Raw genomic sequence first — 21,428 nt, 5'->3', positions numbered from 1 at the left:
ACATGAACCCAGGTGAATCCATACTTAATTATGCTTAATGTATGTTTTATTGCAAAAAAAAAAAAAACATCCACACTACCCAAGGTGAATCCATACTTAATTTATGTTTCATGCATGTCATATAAAAAAATAATTCACACTGCCCCACTTGCATTTGTACTCAATTTAAATTTTATTTATGTTTTCTTAAAATAAAATAAAAACATCCAGACTATGCCAGGTGAATCCATACATAATTTATGTTTAATGTACGTTTTATTAATAAATATCCACACTGCCCCCCCTCCCACTCCCCTCCAATCACTTTCTTGCTCTCTTGAACACAAACATTCCTTTTCATCAATCCACCTTCTCCTAGTATCATTCTCACCGTAGCAGTCTGACTTCCTGCTGGTCTCTTACTTGGTGTGTTGATCTATGATAAATGGGGATTGAGGAGAAAAACATGATATCAATAAGTGCACAATCTAAATGTTTGTTAATTGTCTTGGGTGTACTCACCATATTTGTGAAACATAGTATATTGGTACACTAGTAAACTAATAAATATATTATATACTGGTACACTGGTAAATTAATAAACATATTGTTGCGGATCCAGGATTCGCGGCTTGCCATGAGGGGAAGCACTTCGGTCACTCCCAGATGTCCGGTCTTGAGACCTCTGGACACAAATAACTCCATGCACCAGCAGGTTGCTAAGTAACCACGAACACCGATTGGCATGGCCAATCCGGGTACGGTTACACTACTTCACGTGATACCTTACCTGTGGACGGCCGGCTAATCGGGGTCAGTGCCCTCAGCACACACTCGGATTACTGCCGAGCATTACAGTCAGTGTGTGCTGGCTGACAAAGCTAAAAGAACTGCAACAGAACAATAAAGGAACACACAACCGAGACAGATTGGAAATAGCGACAAACAATTATTTATTACAAACACACAGGCAAACAATCACTTAAAAGCAAGTATTTATCAGGAGAGCAAAAAGGCACATAAGAGCAGATTTAATCATAACACGAATTATTCTTCAATCTTACTTAAACAAAAGACTTGGCAATCATTCATTCAGAGGTAAAGAACAAAACAAGGACTTCAAAATATAATAAAAGTAATGTACATGGAGAAAAGGAAAGCAGTCTTTCCTTCTCTCCCTCATCTCACACAAATATACAGGAGAATGCGGAGGAAAATTGGATGGGAAAGATGGGCAGTGGTGATGTGAAGTGATGGGGACACGCAGCCGCGTCCCTGAAGTTCCCGGACCCAGTTGGCAAGCCCTCTCTGACGTCCCAGATATGAGAGCGAGATGTGCCACTCACCCTCCTCTGCCTCAGATACTTCCTCCTCAGACCCCCATTGATGAGGTGCTGCCGTTCACTCTCCTCGTCCTTCGTGGCTGACAGGATCAAGAGGGCAGGATGATTCTCATGGAAGAAGTGTTCTTTTTCCACAGAAGCTCGACACCAACTGCTCGTGAAACTTTCCTTTCTTTTCCCTCACACGTTTTTGTTCCTTCCCTCACGAGCCTTCTCAGTCTGTCAGTCTCCTACTCAGGTGAGCTTGTCTCCTTCGCTTCTCCTTTCTGCTTCCCTCAGCCTTCTGCATCTGCCCTCTCTTCTGCTTCCTGTCTTTTTCTTCTTCCCTTTCTGCTTACTGAGCTGTCTGCTCAGGAGTGCTCTTCGTCCCTGCTCGCACAAGCTTGTCACGAGTCCTTCTCTTCAGCCCTTTCTGTTACTTCTTCACATCAGCTTTCTTTCCCTCCTCCCACAAGCCTTCTCTCCCTCCCATTAGTCCGCAGCCGATGGGGGCGGGTGCATGACGTCACTTGTGGAAATTGCCACACCATTCTGAGGGAAGTTTCAATGAAGCCCCGCCCCACCCTTCACACGCCCAAAGCCGAAACGAGAGGCCCCAACAAACGTCAAAAGCAGTCCCAAACATGTAGCACATGCAAACGTATTGTTGCGAATTCGCGCCCGCTGGCGTGCGATTGGCCACGTAACTCGAATCGCGGCACGTCACCTACCGGACGGTCAATTCAGTCGTGACCCTCTCAGAACAACGCCGAGAGCTAGTCACGGGTGGGTCTTTCGACCTCACCACAACCGTGCCAATTGGCCACCCGCGTAGGATAGGTTTGTTCACCAAACTCGACCTACCTACATAAGTACCTACGCGGATGGTTAATCGGGCGATCGTACCTCGCCGCAGGTCGACTACGGACACGAACCGCTTAAGCGGTTCGTTCCATACTGCAGAGATAACCGAGCGGAGTAATCATCGACCTCGGCGGTTCAGATTAGTTACCGGGAACTTACACCCACTACCAATCTCTTACGCAATGCAGGATGGAGAGTCAATAAAAAGAAAGGAGACGAAGCAGAGCGGGAACAGTTCAACAAGCAAGCATTTTATTCACACACACACAGACAAGCACGTATATACAGCCATACAAAAATGCACAAAAAGCAAATGTAAGAAAAGCAGTTAAAACCGACGATACGCGTACACACGGCAACACTTATACAGTTCTACTTGAAAGACGGCGCCACCACAAGGAGTTACGCAAAAAGCAAAGGAAGAAAGCCACCCTCACAGGCAAGGAGGCAGACAGGCCCGTCGACCAAATGTACGTGGATCCTGGAGGATCGGCCAGGTCCACGAGACCGGGGAGGTCTTAACCGCGTCCTGGTGACGCGATGGCGGGCAAGCCGCAATGTTCGCGCCGCTGCGCCCCGACTCCGTGCCCTGGCCTCCCTGAACACCCGGTTCCGCAACAATATAACAGGTTAGTGCTGTTTGTCTGTCCACCATGAAGCATGGAAATGCTCCTCAGAGAGAAAAAAAACTATTGAGTAAAAGTTGCTTCAAATGAATCCAAACCTACAGGAAAACGATAATTTTTTTCAACCAGACAAAAACGAAATTAACCCAGGTGGTGTATAAGCAACAGGCTACTGCCTTAATTGCTCTCAAAATGTTTTTTCTTTCCTGTTATGAGACATTGTTATGGATTTCAGAGCGAGTGCGCTGGGGTGCACGAGGGGGTCTCTCGATCTCCGACCCTGAATCCGCAAGCCATATATAACTCTGTGGCCTGATGATTCACCGCGGATGCCAGTTGGTGCCATTATGTCTAACACGGTCCTCATGCTCAATGTTCTGTTACCTGTTGGTGACCTTATGACCTCAACCAGGGAACCATGCTTATTTACTTATTAAGTACGGCCGAGCGAAACCGTGGGTGGGGCGTTGGCTATCTCAGAACAAACTATTGGTGTACAATGTCGCGACTATTTAATACATACACACTATGCCGAACCAATAAAAGGGAGGACAACTGGGCAGGTTTGAAACGTTTACCAAACTAGGTGTGGATTTACAGCAAGGCAATGATCACAGGCATGTATTTATATAACAATCAAAGACACAAAAGGAAAGTAATTAGCCCTTAGAACATAAGCTCCTTACACAATCTTACTAGTCTACAAAACATCAGACAAGAGCGCCATCACTAATCCGGTAAAGCATTTAGAAAGAACAATAAGATAGGGGAAGAACGGAGCGTGATTTAGACTTCTGACTAACCGTACACAGACAGGCAGGCCTGTGTCGGTCCCAATTGAAGGCTTGGAAAGGATAGGGAAGGATAGGAGATATAGAGTGTGTCGGTGTGGTGTCAAAAATGTGGTGCTTAAGTGGTTAGAGCTGCCGGGTTCAAGGATCGCCTACTGCCACCTCTCCTTGGACCCCTTGTGTTAGCTCTCCCATTCAGTTGATAGCTCATGCAAGTGACAGCTCATGCAGGTAACAGCGCAGGCAGATGACAGCTTGTTCAGATCACAGCTCGTACAAGCAATAGGGCAGGTTCGTGAAGGCAACAGCACAGGCAGATGCACCCAAACGGCTCTTATTGTTCATGCTTGCTTTCTCCTCACACAGCGGCTCAGCTCGATCGCTCACTTGGTTGGCGTGGGACGTGGCGAAGATGCCGGAGGCCCCCCTCACCCACTTGTGATCTTTTCTCATTGGTTCACAGCCTGTCGATTCCTCAAGTGCCTTCCAGAGGGGTCCTTTGCAACTGAAGAGTGGACACCCTTCTGGAAGAATCTTCCATGGATATGCTGCCACGATGCTGTCCACCTTCGTGCTGTGATCGACTTTGTGAGAAATGTCTGTGTTGCGTTTTAAAGGAATACTGCAGGGAAAGAAGGAAGGAATTCATAAAAACTTGAGGATTGAATGTGTTTCGAATTAGAAAGGTTTGTTTGTAGCCCGTATGAGGTTTGGGGGAGTGAAGGGTGTTGGGGAGGCACGGAGAATAGCGGCTTGGAAGCGAAAGGGTGATGGGTTGTGGATGAATGGATGGATTGAAGGATGGATTGAAGGACAGATTGGAAATCAGAAAAGTTGGAGAGTTATATGAAAGTTGGGGAATTACATGAAGGGGAAAAGCCTAGCAAAATCCATACAACACATTTTCCCCTAATCCCCTGTATGAAGGACAGGGATCTGTTGAAGCACACATACTAATAACTAACTCAGGGTCCCCGACGTGTTGAATGCAACTTCCTCGGGGGATCCATTTTCTACAACCGCAACACTACCCCCTCATCCATATCAGACTCGTCCTCAAGTCTGCCGGCTCATGTACATAACCTCCCATTTTGAGCTCTTTCAACCAGTGCAAGAATAAAAGGGTTACTTTTTTTCGATTTTTTATATCATGGTATTTTTTTTTACCACAAGCTTCTGCTAGTATAATACATTGGTATATCTGGGTTGGTTGGATAGCCGAGAGGCATGCACATTCACCACTGAACTGTACTGCCTGGGTTTGAATGTCGATGCAGGTATACAATGCCATCCTAGTGTTTCATAGGCAGGATTGATGCATCAATGTGTGAGCCATCCCTTGAATGGAACTTAAATGTCCTCTCTGCAAGCATTAGCTAGTCTATGTTAAAGATTCCACTGTGTCCTTCTTGAAGAATATGTCAGCAATGAGCATCATTGGGCATCCTGGATAAATTCCAAATTCCTTCCCTGACTACCCCTGGGAAAGCAGTGGTTAAACAGACAGCATAATTAACCACGGCCAATAAACTGCTATGGCAGCACCGACGGTCTGTAAAGAGTATTGCACATCTCATCATACTGGTACACTGGTAAGCCTGGTGTTGGCTTAATGGTTAAAAGTGGCTTGCTAAAGATCTCAGGGTCTTGAGTTTGAGCCCCTGTTGTGATATTAAATAACACCAGGTGGGATGATTCAGCCCGTCATCCTTCCGAGGTCCGCAAAATGAGTACCAGCTTATTGGAAACAAAGGACACTATATCAGCAGCACAGCCATGCACCCAGCGATGATGCAACCAGCAGCCATAAAATTATAATGGTATACTGTATCAGCTCTTTGTCGGTTAAAGATAGAACAGAATACTAGTGTCTGTGAAGGCTAATGTCAGTCTGTATTGGCAGACGAGACAACGATGAATTATATCAACTAAAAGTTGTTTTGAGCCTTTACTACTGTGGAAAGCAGGGTTTAGTAGATGTTTCAAACGTGAGCCCTTCATCAGTACAAATATATATTTCCCTCCTCCTTTTCTCCCAGCCATAAACCTCTTTTCCTATGAGACGATAAGCAAACTCTTATCAGCTTTCAGTTGATAAAATCAATTGGTTATCAGTTTTAATTTCGCCTGCCACATATACGTGGGGCATACAGAAAGTTCCACAAACAAGATGCTCGCAACAGTGGAGGACACGCAAAAATACATTTCCATACTTCCTTACTAATCATATAAACTTGCACTGTATTTCAAATAACACAGAAGAAAAAAAAAACGTGTCTTGGACTATTGCGAGTATCTCCTTTGTATAACTTTCTGAAGAGCCCTTGTGTTCCAGCAAGAAACTGTTCAGTGCCACTGGACGCATATAGCTTTAGAAGGCTTTCTGCAACCTTGTGGTTGCATTGTGGACACTTTCAAAATGTTGCTAGCGGTAAAGGAAACTACAATCACGATTTGAATCGTGTGTGGCAAGAGTTGGGAATGAATCAACACTACTGTTTCCAGGTCACAAGAAAATGAAACATATTGTTGCAGTTTTCTAAAGCCGGCACTCCCCCAAGGAAAAGGCCTACAACATTTAGCGGTCCCCAGGCAGTTATTACATCCGCCACCAAAGGTGAAGGATATTGTTATTTCACCCCTTTCTGTCTGTTACTTGTAAAATCGAAGATTTTTCAAGTGTATTGGTCAGTCGATTTTGTTATTCTGTCTGTCTGTCTGTCTGTCTGTTACCTGCATACCTGTCTGTCTGTCGCCAACAGGTCACAATTTTAAACTGATCTTCACAAAACTTCACATGGTGGATTTCTAAAATCCTCAATTTTAATCCGATTGACTTGAAATTTGAAGAGAATATATATTTCAGGTCACCGAATTCAACCAGCAAATTATTTTGTAGGTCCACATCGGCCAAAAGGTCAACATAAGCCGAATTTCTAAAATTGTCAATTTTAATCCGATTCACTTGAAATTTGAAGACGAGTTGCATATCTGGTCATTTAACTCAATCACCAATTAATTTTGAGGTCAAATTTGTTTGATGGATTTTGCAAGTATCGTGCTCTGCAAGACGTCCTTTTCTTGTTCTGTCTGTTTGTCTGTTTGTCGCATGCAGGTCACAATTTTAAACCGATCTTCACTAAACTTCACCAGATAATAGTTTGTCATAAGGGAGAAGCCTATTGTTTTTGAGGTCAAAAGGTCAACATAGGCCAAAGGTCAACAACTTTGGTGAGGTTTCTAAATTACTCAATTTTCATCCGATTGACTTGGAATTGGAAGAGGATTCATATTTCATGTCAATGAATTCAACAAGCCAATTATTTTTGAGGTCAACATGTAACAAAAGATCAACAAAGGTGGTCTTTCGAAATCCTTAATTTTCATCTGGTGACTTGAAATTTGAAGCGGATTGATATTTCAGGTCACTGAATTCAACGAGCCAATTCTTTTTGAGGTCAACATAGGCCGAATTTCTAAAATTGGCAATTTTCATCCGATTCACTTGAAATTTGAAGATGAGTTGCATATTTGGTCATTCAATTCAACCACCAATTATTTTTGAAGTTAAATTTGTTTTTGGGATTTTGTAAGTATCGTGCTCTGCATGACGTCTTTTTGTTTGTAACGTGGCCAAAACAAACAAAAAAAAAATGACAGGTATGATGATTGCCTCCGTTTGTTTGTTTGTGTTTTTTTTTTTGTGTGTGTGTGTGTGTGTGTGTGTGTGTGTGTGTGTGTGTGTGTGTGTGTGTGTGTGTGTGTGTGTGTGTGTGTGTGTGTGTGTGTGTGTTTGTTTGTTTGTGTGTCTGTCCACTCGCCTGCAGCCCAAGCTGCTCACCAAATATTTCTGAAATTTTCAGAGATGAATGTCACTGACAGTGCGATGGTCCTGCATTGAAGTTTCCTAAAATTCGGTTGAATGAAATGGTCTACATAGGCCAATAGGCTAATTTGAGCCAAATTTTCTAAAATCCTAAAATTTTGTCAGATTGACTTGAATTTTGAAGAGAATTTGCACATCAGGTGAATGAATTCAACCACCTATTACTTTAAAGATTATCCTAGGTCAAAAGGTCAACATGGGACATAAGGTCAACCCAAAATAAGCAAAAAATTTTAATTGTTTCTAAAATTGTCAATTTTCATCCGATTGACTTGATTTCTGAAGAACATTTACATGTCACGTCACAGAATTCAACTACCAATTAATTTAAAGGTTAAAAGGTCAACACAGGCCAAGTTTATAAAATTGATAAATAGGGCCAAAAACTAAATATGTCACTATAATGTTAAAAAGTTGTGGATGAGTTATGACAAAACAAGGTGGATGAGTTGAATAGGTGACAAGAACAAGCTGATTGGATTTTGGTTCGGTTCCAGCCCATCGGTGGGAAACAAAACATGAACTGTTCCACCTGGCATTCTACTTTGTGCTGTTTTGCCAAGTTGTCACTCTGAGTGATTTTTCATTTGTTACTTATGAAATCAAAAGATTTCGTAAGTAAACTGATGACTTCCGTTTCTGTTTGTTTGTTTGTTTGTTTGTTTGTTTGTAGGCACGATAACTCGAGAACAGAAGAAGCTACCAATGTCAAATTACACCACGTGATTCAGGAGGGTGATGGCTAGTGCTGATTAGATTTTGCTCAAAATCGGTCAAAGGTCAAGGTCACAGTGAGGTCAAACATCCAAAAAAATGATAACTCGAGAACGGAAGAAGCTACCAATGTCAAATTATACCACGTGATTCAGGAGGGTGGTGGCAAGCGCTGATTGGATTTTGGTCAAAATCGGTCAAAGGTCAAGGTCACAGTGAGGTCAAACATCCAAAACATTCGATTTTTGATGGTTTGGTACAGAATCATCGTAGAAACTTCTGGTTTACGTCGCTACGTTCTCCAGAGACAGCTTTTATTGGACAATGTCAGAGGTCAAGTTGACGATTTCGTAAGTACCAGTCTATGACTGCTTGTTTGTTTGTTTGTAGGCACGATAACTCGAGAACGGAAGAAGCTACCAATGTCAAATTACACCACGTGATCCAGGAGGGTGATGGCTAGTGCTGATTAGATTTTGGTCAAAATCGGTCAAAGGTCAAGGTCACAGTGAGGTCAAATATTCGATTTTTGATGGTTTGGTACAGATAACTCGAGAACGGAAGAAGCTACCAATGTCAAATTACACCACGTGATTCAGGAGGCTGATGGCTAGTGCTGATTAGATTTTGGTCAAAATCGGTCAAAGGTCAAGGTCACAGTGAGGTCAAATATTCGATTTTTGATGGTTTGGTACAGATAACTCGAGAACGGAAGAAGCTACCAATGTCAAATTACACCACGTGATTCAGGAGGATGATGGCTAGTGCTGATTAGATTTTGGTCAAAATCGGTCAAAGGTCAAGGTCACAGTGAGGTCAAACATCCAAAAAATGATAACTCGAGAACGGAAGAAGCTTCCAATGTCAAATTACACCACGTGATTCAGGAGGGTGGTGGCTAGCGCTGATTCGATTTTGGTCAAAATCGGTCAAAGCTCAAGGTCACAGTGAGGTCAAACATCCAAAACATTCGATTTTTGATGTTTGGTACAGAATCATCGTAGAAACTTCTGGTTTATGTCGCTACCTTCTCAAGAGACAGCTTTTATTAGACAAGGTCAGAGGTCAAGTTGACGATTTCGTAAGTACCAGTCTATGACTGCTTGTTTGTGTGTTTGTTACTTACGAAATCTAAAGATTTCATCAGTATATTGATCACTTCCGTTTCTGTTTGTGTGTTTGTTTGTGTGTTTGTGTGTTTGTTTGTAGGCACGATAACTCGAGAACGGAAGAAGCTACCAATGTCAAATTACACCACGTGATTCAGGAGGGTGATGGTTCGTGCTGATTAGATTTTGGTCAAAATCGGTCAAAGGTCAAGGTCACAGTGAGGTCAAACATCCAAAAAAATGATAACTCGAGAACGGAAGAAGCTACCAATGTCAAATTACACCACGTGATTCAGGAGGCTGATGTCTAGTGCTGATTAGATTTTGGTCAAAATCGGTCAAAGGTCAAGGTCACAGTGAGGTAAAACATCTAAAACATTCGGTTTTTGATGGTTTGGTACAGAATCATCGTAGAAACTTCTGGTTTGCGTCGCTACCTTCTCTAGAGACAGCTTTTATTAGACAAGGTCAGAGGTCAAGTTGACGATTTCGTAAGTACCAGTCTATGACTGCTTGTTTGTGTGTTTGTTAGTTAGAAATCTAAAGATTTCATAAGTATATTGATGACTTCCGTTTCTGTTTGTTTGTGTGTTTGTTTGTTTGTTTGTTTGTTTGTTTGTTTGTAGGCACGATAACTCGAGAACGGAAGGCGCTACCAATGTCAAATTACACCACGTGATTCAGGAGGGTGATGGCTAGTGCTGATTAGATTTTGGTCAAAGGTCAAGGTCACAGTGAGGTCAAACATCCAAAATATTCGATTTTTGATGGTTTGGTACAGAATCATCGTAGAAACTTCTGGTTTGCGTCGCTACCTTCCCAAGACACAGCTTTTATTAGACAAAGGTCAGAGGTCAAGTTGACAATTTCGTAAGTACCAGTCTATGACTGCTTGTTTGTTTGTTTGTCTGTGTACAGGATATCTCAAAAAGTTGTGGAAGGATTCGGATGAAATTTTGGGGACAGTTTGGGTGTGACCACACCAAATTGATTCGATTTTAGTGAAGATCCGAATCCAGATCCGACTACTAGAATTTTTTTTAGTGATTCTTCACCAATGAGAGATGGGGCTGAAAAACGATATATAGCATGATATCTCAAAAATGTATTGGGCCAGATATGTTCTTGTGGATCAGGCATTACAGGGCGGAGGTATGCACTGTAACAAGTGCCCATTTAGTTTCATCAGTGTTCGTTTTAATTATCCATTCCCTCATGTCTCTTGGGTATATGGGACAAAATGTGCTGTGAAGGCTTTAATTTGGTGTTTTATTCCATTCTCTATTCCGTTATCTATTTTATTTACTATATTTCACACACACGACTTCTCCTTCACGTAAGCATGCATGGATGTTAACAGACAGCTTCATGAGCATATGCTGCCAAAACCCTGTTCAAACCGTGCACCATTCCCCAACTGTCACTTCATTTCAACCTTCTCCGTAATCGAACAACAATGCCCGAACCTTCATACAACCACCACAATGCCTTCCTAAAAATCCCTACAATAGCTTATGCTCGCCCATCTCACCACAACTGCCACAACACTTCACCACCTCACCACAACTGCTCCAAATTCCGCAACCACAGTCAGCACCCCGGATGCCGGCGACTATCCTTTGAAGATATCGGGGAACCATAGACACTACCTACCATAACGGATGCTTGTGTTCAGAACGTTTTGGCGTGTCGCACGAAGCGCAAATATGCACTGGAAACTGTTCAACATCGCCTGGATAACCATGGCACTCCGCTAATTCATGACTCCCGTTTGGTATCCAGTGCACGTTCATGGCCGGAAAGCGCTCCCAGAAACCTGCACCCCATGTTAATCTCAGAGCTCTGTTACATGGCAGAGTTTGGGAGCAAATGAGGCCATTTTCGGCTTCGGAGCCTCGTAGGGGCGGGGATACTTCTTGGAAAAGCGTCCGTGCGTGAAAGGGTGCACTGGAAAATGCCAACCGACCATCCTGATCTGACTTTAGGTTCCTCCCTCGACAGACGACTACAGGGCTGAGGGCTGAGTCGTCGAGGAGTGGGCACGTAGTAATTGCTAAGTAGTCGCTGTGTGCTGACGAGTTGCTGAGGTCAGAGTACTGGGTGCTGAGCGAGGAGAAGAGAGTTCTGGCTTGATCAGCGGCACAAGGAGGAAGGCGGAATGCACTAGGCGGAGCAGAGCACTGAATGGGTGAGTGAATGGAACGCCAGACCGATCACAGACTGCCAGGATTTACAGTACCTTCAGAAAGTACTCACACACCTCGACTTTTGTCACATTTTGTTGTGCAACAGCCTGAATTTAAAATGGATTAAATTTTAACTTTTTGTCACCAATTTACACAAAATACCCCATCCCATCATGACAAAGGGAAAACATGTTTTTAGAAATTTCTACAAATCAATTAAAAATGAAAAGCTGAAATGTCTTATGTCAATAAGTACTCAACAACTCTTTTATGACACTTCAAATTAATCTCAGGTGCATCCAATTTTCTTTGACCATCCTTGAGATGTCTCTACAACTTGATTGGAGTCCACCTGTGGCCAATTCAATTGATTGGACATGATTTGAAAAGAAACACGCCTTTCTATACACGGTTACACAGTTGACAGTGCATGTCAGAGAAGAAAGTCTCCTGTGAAGTCAAAGAAGCTGTCTGTGGAAGTTGGTACACTGTAGAATAACATGGTACTTCACAGATAGAATTGTGAGGAGGCAGAGATCTGGGGAAGGGTATAAAACAATTTCTATAGTGTTGAAAGTTCCCGAGAGAACAATGAGCTCCATCATTAGAAACGGAAAGAATATGGAACTAGCCAGACTCTTCCTACAGCTGGCCATCCAAACAAACTGAGCAACCGGGCAAGAAGGACCTTGGTCAGGGAGGTGACCAACAACTCAAAGACCACTCTTACAGAACTACAGAGTTCCTTAGGTGAGATGGGATAACCTGCCAGAAGGACAAAAATCCCTGCAGCACTTCACAAATCTAGGCTTTATGGGAGAGTTGCCAGACGGAAGGCACTCCTGAGAAAAAGGCACATGATAGTACACCTGGAACTTGTAAAAAGGCACGTGAAAGGCTCCGAGAGCAAAAAGATTCTTTGATCTGATGAGATGAAAATTGAACTCTTTGGCCTGAATGCAAAGCGCTACGTCTGGCGCAAACTGAGCACAGCTTATCACTCAGCCAACACCATCCCTGTGGGAGCATCATGCTATGGGGATGCTTTTGGGACTGGAAGGATTGTAATGATAGAGGGAACAATGAATGGAGACAAAAACAGGCAAATCCTTTTGGAGAACCTGCTTCAGAGTGCAACATACCTTAGACTGTGGCGAAGATTTACGTTCCAACATGACAATAATCTCAAGCATGCAGCTAAAGCAACACTGGAATGGCTTCAGAACAAGAGCGTGAAAGTCCTTGAGTAGCCCAGTCAATGCCCAGACTTGAATCCCATTGAGAATCTGCAGAAAGACTTGAAGATTGCTGTTCACCAGCACTCCCCATACAACTTGACAAAGCTTGAGCAAATCGACAAGGAAGAATGGGAGAAAATCCCCAAATCCAGATGTGCAAAGCTGATGCAGACATACCAAGAAGACTCGGAGCTGTCATCACTGCCAAAGGTGTTTCTACAAAGTATTGCCTTTGAGGGGCGGGTTGAATATTTATTGACGCAAGATAATTCAGCTTTTGATTTTTAATTAATTTGTAAAAAAATTCTAAAAACATGTTTTCACTTTGTCATAATGAAGTATTTTGTGTAGATCGGTGACAAAATTTTTTTTATTTTTTTCCATTTTCAATTCAGGCTGCAAAAACAAAATGTGACAAAAGTGAAGGAGTGTTAATACTTTTGAAGGCACGGAACATTTGCAGACCTGTCTGTTATCTTCTGTCTCATCTGTTGTGGACGCACAAGAGCTAAAAGAGTGACTATATAAACACACACCTCTTCTCATTTTTTCCTTCTCTGCACCCGATCTGCACCTCATTCGCACCTCCTCACTCACGCACCTTAGACGTCCCCAGTTTTATTCCCTCCTACCCCTCCTAAGCGACTGGGAAGTGTGGGCCCATCGGGCACACCAGGTATCATAGAGGTCGAAAGCACCTCAAACTTTTTCTGTCATTCTTGCTACTCTAATTTATTCGGAAATGAATCCGATGACGCCTGTCCTCGTACAAGATAAGATTGTAGAAGGATTAGATCGGGTTATCTCTGCACTGTTTCCTCTTTTACTGCACCTCACAAATCCTTGCTTTGCCCTGCTGCACATATTGCTTTGTATTAAAAACATTTTATTGTGCCACATGCCCTTTCCTTGCCTTAATTATAAATAAATTGCATGTATTATAAATATATCCAGCTCATTCTGTCTTTTCCTCCATTGATCCAGCGTAGTCCGCACACAGGTTATCCGTGAAGTTCTGCTCCACTAATTTGCTCTCTCGGCAGCTCCGCTCAGCTGCACCTGATACGGTAAGTTAACTAGAGTATGCATTGAGGGCATGAAACTTGCTTGGTGTGGTCAATCCACCAGACACAGGAACGCGTGAAGTAGTGTAACCCTGCTAGGATTGGCAGTACCAATTGGCGTTTGTGATTGATTCGCAACTCGCCGGCGTGTGGAGTTATCTGTGCCCGGCAGCCTCAGGACTGGGTGTTCAGGAAAGACCCGAGTGCTTCCCCTCATGGAGCCTCGAACCGTGGATCCACAACAACATCAACTGTTTACGTATTATATTAAACAATATTTCTACTGCTGTATAGTCAGTAAACAGTTAAACAAACTAGAGTCGCCGACATGATCAATACACCAATGACTTGGTTTCATTGCTTCCTTCATTTTACATAGAATCGAAGAAGCCATTTTTATGGAAATGGACCATAAAGGTTCACAACTTGGCTCACAAGTGAGTCAGTAATGCTCCGAACCATGAAAGAGCCTGTACGATGTATCAACGATTCACGGGTCATCTAAATATTAGCATACACACATGAAACATGGGAATTACAGAATAAATAAAAAAAACATTAAATCTTTTTTAAATTATGCATGTGTAAATAAATACATTAATATTAAAAGAAATTGTCAACATTGATGTTAAAATGCTTTAAAATTGTTCATTCAAAGATCATTTGAAACCACCCCGACATCATCACGATTGATAACACCATGCAGTCATGAGGATATATTCCATGAAAATCTTAACCAATTTGGACACAAAGAAAGCATAACTATGTGAGTTGCTAGGAGTCTGACATCTGTGTTATGTATGTAAGGGAATGTAGATAAACCGTGGCAAATTAATTTAAGCAAAGACAGGGGATGGGGGAGAAACAAAAGGGTCATGGATGTCAGAAGGGTGTCGGAGTGAAGGAGGAGAGGATTGAAGTTCAGCCATCATTGCCTTGGTAATAGGTAAATGATAAGTCCAATCATCCAATTAATGACAGCCGTCTAGCTTGGTACAGGTGTGATTGATACAGGTGTGACGCTGTACATCACAATGACCAGTTGTCCTATATTTCATGGGATCATCCAGTTTTATACTGGTGTCCAGCATCCTGTTTCATACCTTCTTCCCAGGACCCCTTTTTTTCTTTTTTTTTTTTTACATGATCGAAGCTCGTAGAAGAGCGAAAATTTTCAGAATTTGTGACATATTCTTGATATTTTTGGCTTATTTTGGTCGTGGTGCAAATTACCATGAGGCATCTCCCCTGTACATATCCAGTGTAATCTCAATATGCTCTACAAGCCATATTGGGTATATTTAAACACTTAACACCTGATAGCTTCAGGGGGCTTCATCCTCTGACTCCACCAATGGTTGCTGCTCCTTCACCCTGCAAGGGTGCCTATGACACCCCCCCCCTTGACATCTGCCTGAGTGTCCCTTGTTTTTTTTTCATGAGAGGTTGTCGCCAAGCTGCTCGTTTTGTCCCAAAGGTAGACTTTTTGTTTTGCTAAGTAACCCCTAATGCAAATATATTGACCTTTATACGAGTGACTTACTGGTTGGGTTGATTTTGTCGTTTCTCTACTTTATATAAATCAATCAATCGTGCATCATGAAATACCTTTACAGCTCGTCTGAAATCACAAACTGCAATGAGTCATCGAATCCATAACACTTTCAGAGCAATAGGTTTATGATCTTTATCATTTAAAGATGATATAATGATGACTGGCAAACTAGACTACGGGAGGCCTAGTCAGGGATCATTGTGAGTTATCTAGCTCAGTGAAGTCATGGCTGTCTTCTGATGACATTCATGATCAGATTTCTCCAAACATTCCTATCCTGCACTGCTTCCCGAAGCTCTGACCGAGACAGCTTGGTTACCCCATCTATCCAGCACATTCCTCTTCCTCTTCTTCCTTCAACCATACCCAGCATGGTTGACGTCTCCAGACTTTAGTTTTCTGCACGCATGATGTGTCCAAAGTATGATGGCTTCTGTTTTATCATCAGCACTTCAGTCAGCAGGCCAATTGGTAAAGAAAGGCAGAGCCAGCAGGCGAATGGGTAGGTTGTCGATCCCAAGCCAGACAGAATGAGCCGACAGGAATGAAGACTGGAATGATGGGCAGGAACGACGAGCAGGAGCGATGAGCAGGAACGACACGCAGGAACGACACGCTTGCAGCTCCGTGACCCGTCCTTTTATGAACCCCGTGGTGCAAGGCGGGGGCGACAACCCAAAGCGATGTGTCGTCACCCGAATCGGGCGCTCTGATTGGGCTCCGGCCACTGCACGGCCCGGCCGTGATGGCCGGAAGCGGCTCCACTCCACTTCTGGCAAGATGGTTCCAAGCTGCGGAATCATCTCGCTCCGAACTCCGTGATATGAATCGCCTTGCACCGAACCCCGTGATATGAATCGCCTTGCACCGAACCCCGTGCCGTGCCCCAGCGACCCGCGGTTGGCGCTGGTTAATGTGCCTGCTCCGTGGTGCGCCACGTGGCCCGAGCGATCCGGCAGCACAGTATGCCTCTGCCTGGCAGCAGCTGCATTGAGGCGGAGGTGCGGGAGTTTGTCTGCCATCCATGAGACATTTGTTGCCGTCGTGGTGATTGAAGACCGACAGTAATACGTTATTGTAACCCCATGCGCAGACCCGATCAAAGATGTGTGTTATTCCTGCCCCGTTCTGTACGATGATAAAGTATTACGGCTGCACGAGTCCGCCATTGTACACGTGGTCAGTGCGCGGGTCCACCTGCCTTCGAGCATGCCCCGTACAGTGCGCACGGGTCCTCCATTAAGCACGTGGTCATTTATCAAAGACGTTTTCGTGTGCACAGTGCCAGCCCTGATCTGTGTCAGGGAATTGAGGGAAAGGATTGGATATAATTATTAAATGGAGATTTGGATTGAAGAAGAGTGCGCCGCATGCATACTGTAATATGTTGTTAGCATTTGGTGTGTTGGTTATGCCTCTGATCACCTGAACAGTGGGGGGGGGGGGTCGTCGCTAAGGGGCACGCGCTCCGTGCAGCGCTGGTGTTTATTGTTGGCTTCTACTACTGCCCTTGGTCTTCTGTGAGGACACATTCTTACGCGAAGGGCGCGGCTGTGGTTTTTACAGATGGGTCACGAGCGTAGCGCCTGCTGGTTCATGCGCAGGACCCCTTGCTTGGATTTACCTCAGGAATAGAGGAAAACGTAGAGTAGGAATTAAGTTCAGAGGTTTAATCAGACCTAACTATGAGATTTACACAATGCACTGTCCCGTTCGACCCACTAGACAAGGAGGAAGGGACTATCTGAACATACATTAATGAAATAACTGACTGAGGACCACTGCATGTTGGCTGCGATTTGTGTTGGAGGGTTGTGGTTTCCAGAATCGCAACAATATATTTTCTGGATCATCTATGCCTCCCAGTGGTTTCCTGGTTATCTTATCCAGCCACCACCAGGTGAACGCCCAGGGGTATTGCCCCTATGTATAATATCTCTGTGAGGTTGTCATCATTCCTGTAGCTCCAGCTTTGACTGGTACAACTTTGGCATTCTTCAGCTTCCAGGATCTTTTCACTTCATTCTTGATGTCTTGGTGTTTGGTCATTTTCTTGATTTTTGCATCGTTTAGTGCAAAATCACTGGTATCAACACCTCAGTCAGCCAATTTTTTGTACCAAAGTATGATATCTGGTCGCAACACTTTGTTTTCAATGTTCACTCTCGATGGGATCATTAGGTCATACGTGAGCAGTAGGTACTTCCATGTTTTCAGTGATTGCTTTTGGTTCATGTTCTGACAAATTTTCTGGAACTGGAATATCAAAGTTTTTGCAGATGTACCAGCAGATTACTTTGCGAATTCTGTTGTGTCGTTGTGTGTCCAGCTGTTCTGACACGAGTTTTTTTTTGTGTGTGTGTGTGTATTATTCTCTTTACTAACCCCACCTCCAAACCTCTCCCTTTCTCTCTCTCCCCCCCCCCCTTTACTCTCTCTCTCACTCTCTCATCCCCTCCTCACACCCCTCCCTCCCACAGTAAAGCAATGTTTGGTGAAACATAGCTATCCCCACATCCCCTCCTCGCTCTTCCCCCCTTCATAGCTTCCTCTCCCTGCTCTCTTCCTCTCTCCTCCCCTCCCTCGTCTCTCTCAACCCCCCTCCCTCCTCTTTCAACCCCCCCCCCAATAATACTCCAGTTTGCGAAGTGATGAGTTGTATTTACACATTTAACATATATATATATATATATATATATATATATATATGTATATATATATATATATATATATATATATATATATATATATATATATATATATATATATATACACATATGGAAGGAGTGCACAAACAATAACAGCAAAGAAAACGACGACAGTGATGACAACTACAGAGACTACAGCAACAATGACTACAGTGATAACAGCGATGACGGAGACAACAACGTGTTGTAAAAGATTCTTTGTTTTCTGGCTGGTCCACTTCTTTGTACATTATGATTGAAACTCTCAAGCCTTTACTTTCTCCTGGATGTTTCCCCAGCCTGGTTTGCACATGCCGGTGCAGTCCAAAAGCTGTTACTAAAAATCCCGGCTCACACTGTGCAATCATCCCCAGCGTTTTCTATCAACCTGTTGATTTTACTTATCCCTAAACCCTATATATCACCGATCTTATCCTGTGTTTTATGTGCCCCTTTTAACACTTAACAAGTTACCCCACAGTATCCCTAAGAGGGAAGACGTTCGTTTGTGCGTTTTACAGCGGCGCTATACTAAACACGAATTCTAAAGTCCCGCTTACTCTTCCTCCCATTCATAAGGACTTTGCTAGTGTTTATAATTATAAATCTGATATAATGATTTTCAAATAAATATATGAGTACCATAAAGTCATAGCATTGCTCCAGTGCAGAGAATTTCTCCAGCATACATTGCTACAGACTATAACATCCAGTGATTGAATGTTCATTATTCGGTTCAGAGGGAGGTCATACCTGAGAGGCAGTGGAAGACTTCCTGGGATGGATGGCCTCAGCACTGCGCTGGTTTGTACTGGGGGAAGCATGTACCGTTTCAACTAAAACAAAAGATAAGTCATTATAAGGCAAGAGCGAGACTATTTTCATCCTGCTGTAAACATGATAGCAGAGGTAGCATGGTTCTGTGAATTTCAGCTGGGCCCCAGGCTCTGAACATCTGCCATTGGCTGAACATTGTTTTTTTAGAATTAAACTTCAAAGGAAAAAAAAAAATCAACACAGGCATGAAAAATGGTTGAAAAGAAAATAAACACCGAGCTCGATAAACATTCTTGGCCTAAACTCCCAAATCATAACTGAATCGTAAACCTGCTATTGACCATAAATAACAATGGAAATTTCATCATGCATCTGCACTGAAAGCTCGCTCTATGCTACAAAACCTCATGTTTGAGTTTTGTAATTTCACTTTCAATTTTTACCTCTACCACCAAAGGTGGACGGAGGTTATATTTTCTCCCCTGTCTGTCTGTCTGTCTGTTTGGCAGTGAGCAGGATATTTCCAAAGGTTGTGAACAGATTCAGACGATATTTGGTGGACTAGTTTGGTGTGTGACAAGGACAAATAGATTAGATTTTGGTGAAGATCCGGATCTGGAGGCAGACACTAGAATTTTTAAAGTGATTCTTCACCATTGAGAGATAGGGCCAAAAATGATATATAGCACGATATCTCAGAGTTGTGGACAGATTTGATCGAAACTTGGTGGGTAAGGATGGGTGCATGAGGAGGAGGAATTGATTTGATTTTGGTGAAGATCTGGTTCCGGATACAGAAGCGAGAAATTTTTAAGAGATTCTTCACCATCGAGTGATATGGCTAAAAACTAGGTACAACACGATATTTCAAAAAATTATGGACAGATTCGGACGGATTGCTGAAGATCCAAATCTGGAGCCGGATACGATAAATTTTTAATTTTTTAAGTGATTCTTCACCATTGAGAGATGGGGTGATGTATATAACATGGTATTTCAAAAACGAGTTATGACAAAAATTGGTGGATGAGTTGGGTAGGTGACAAGAACAAGCCGATTAAATTTTGATTAAGGTCCGGATCCAGATCCGGCCAGTCAGTGGGATACAACACAAACTGTTCAGCCTGGCAGAGGTATGCACTCGACTGAGTGCAGTTCTAGTTATCTTTGCCATTGAATGGAGACATAAATGTGCCACCAACTGGGAAAAGGTTATTTTAAAAGATAAGGCTTCGGTGTCACATTTTGACCAGAGTGGTCTTTATCTGAAACTATGCAGGCAACATGTGTCAGGTGTTACTTTATATACACTACATCAATGCTCCGAATGAATGGATGTGGGTGAGGGGAGGGGTGGGGTGGGGTTGGGGATATTTCCAGGTTCCCACGATAAACAGTGAGATCCACATCAAAGGAATTTGTCTGCAATGCTTTTTTAGCTTATCTGGAATTGGAATTCCAGATAAGGTATTGTCTTCATGCACCATATGTACTGTTACGTCTGAGGGGGGGGGGGGGTATGCATTCAAAGGGTAATTAGGATGTTTAATTAGGTATGCCATGCTGTTCGAGTTGTACCAGGATCTCGATGTAATAAGTAGCAATTCAGTGGTGATAAGTTGTCTAGTAAATGTCCATTTCTTTAAGGGGGAAATGATAATTGTCACGTAATTAGACAGGGAGACGGGCTAGGGTAAGTGTGTCTGCGTAAACCCCTTTTAGTATTCCCTGGAGGCTTGCCGTGACGTCACAGGACAGTGCTGCGGATGGCTCCGCCCCGTGATCACGATTGGCGGAAGGCGACGGCGGAGGGCCAATAAAACGGCTCGATTGGAAGTGACGAGGACTCGAGGATAAAAAGGTTCTGTTCGGGGAAAAGGGGTGGGAGGAAGAAGATCGGTAAAGAAAAACCGTTTTTGGTGGAGGCTGTTGTGCTGGGAGCGTGCTGTTTTGTTGTGCTGATTCGGTCCTGGGTTGATCGTGTCTCGTGGCCTTGCTGTGCTTCGTGCCTCACCTCGGTTGGCTCTGGGGTTCTGCTGGCTCGGAGTACGGGGTCGAACGGCGGGCGGACCTGCCTCTCTCTCCTGCTCGCAACTTGGCGCCAGAACTGGCTCCCTGGCGGCTGTGAGTAGACTTGCGCCGACACCAGGAGGTCGACAGCACCACGGTGTATCCTGCCCCTGACGAGCGCAACGCCAGCTCGTCCGACGCCAATCCAGGGACTGTTGCGTCTACACCATGGGCCAGCCTGACCACCAAGACCAGCTACGTTTTGCGTGTGTGTGTGTGTGTGTGTGTGTGTGTGTGTGTGTGTGTGTGTGTGTGTGTGTGTGTGTGTGTGTGTGTGTGTGTACCTGGAGCCTGAGAGGGTTTGAGATTTGTAGATCCATTGGAATTGTTTGTGTTTTCCCCACGCCCGAACCCACACCACCATCCCGTCGAATCGTCCCGGATCCCTCCTCTTGCCGAGTCTTGTTATTTCCGGTTAGAGAAATAAACACTATTAACTCAGTGAAAAGCGACTCGTGCCACCTTCCTCGTCCCGTTTGCGGTAGAGCGATTAGAACCGCCATCTTTGGGTTGTTAAGGATAAACCGCCTCCATCGTTTCAGCTCATTCTACGTTGGCGG

General features: G+C 43.7%; 1 protein-coding gene across 17 annotated transcripts in view; it reads right to left on the bottom strand.

The window, feature by feature from the left end:
- Nucleotides 1-21,428, bottom strand: part of LOC147024955 (growth arrest-specific protein 7-like) — a 239,031-nt gene that overhangs the window by 62,760 nt on the left and 154,843 nt on the right. For all 17 annotated transcript variants that reach the window (XM_085885420.1, XM_085885422.1, XM_085885421.1 and 14 more), the window contains 2 exons: nt 18,775-18,857; nt 371-415 (listed from right to left, as the gene is read on the bottom strand). In XM_085885420.1, coding sequence (XP_085741546.1) covers nt 371-415; nt 18,775-18,857 — 128 coding nt within the window. The remainder of the gene's footprint in view (nt 1-370; nt 416-18,774; nt 18,858-21,428) is intronic.

Source organism: Eptatretus burgeri, chromosome 6, assembly GCF_056783735.1.
Source record: "Eptatretus burgeri isolate ZD-2024b chromosome 6, Ebu_testis_v1, whole genome shotgun sequence".
Classification (NCBI taxonomy): domain Eukaryota; kingdom Metazoa; phylum Chordata; class Myxini; order Myxiniformes; family Myxinidae; genus Eptatretus; species Eptatretus burgeri.
The sequence above is the reverse complement of the archived record's forward strand: the minus strand, read 5'-3'. Positions and strand labels throughout refer to the sequence as shown.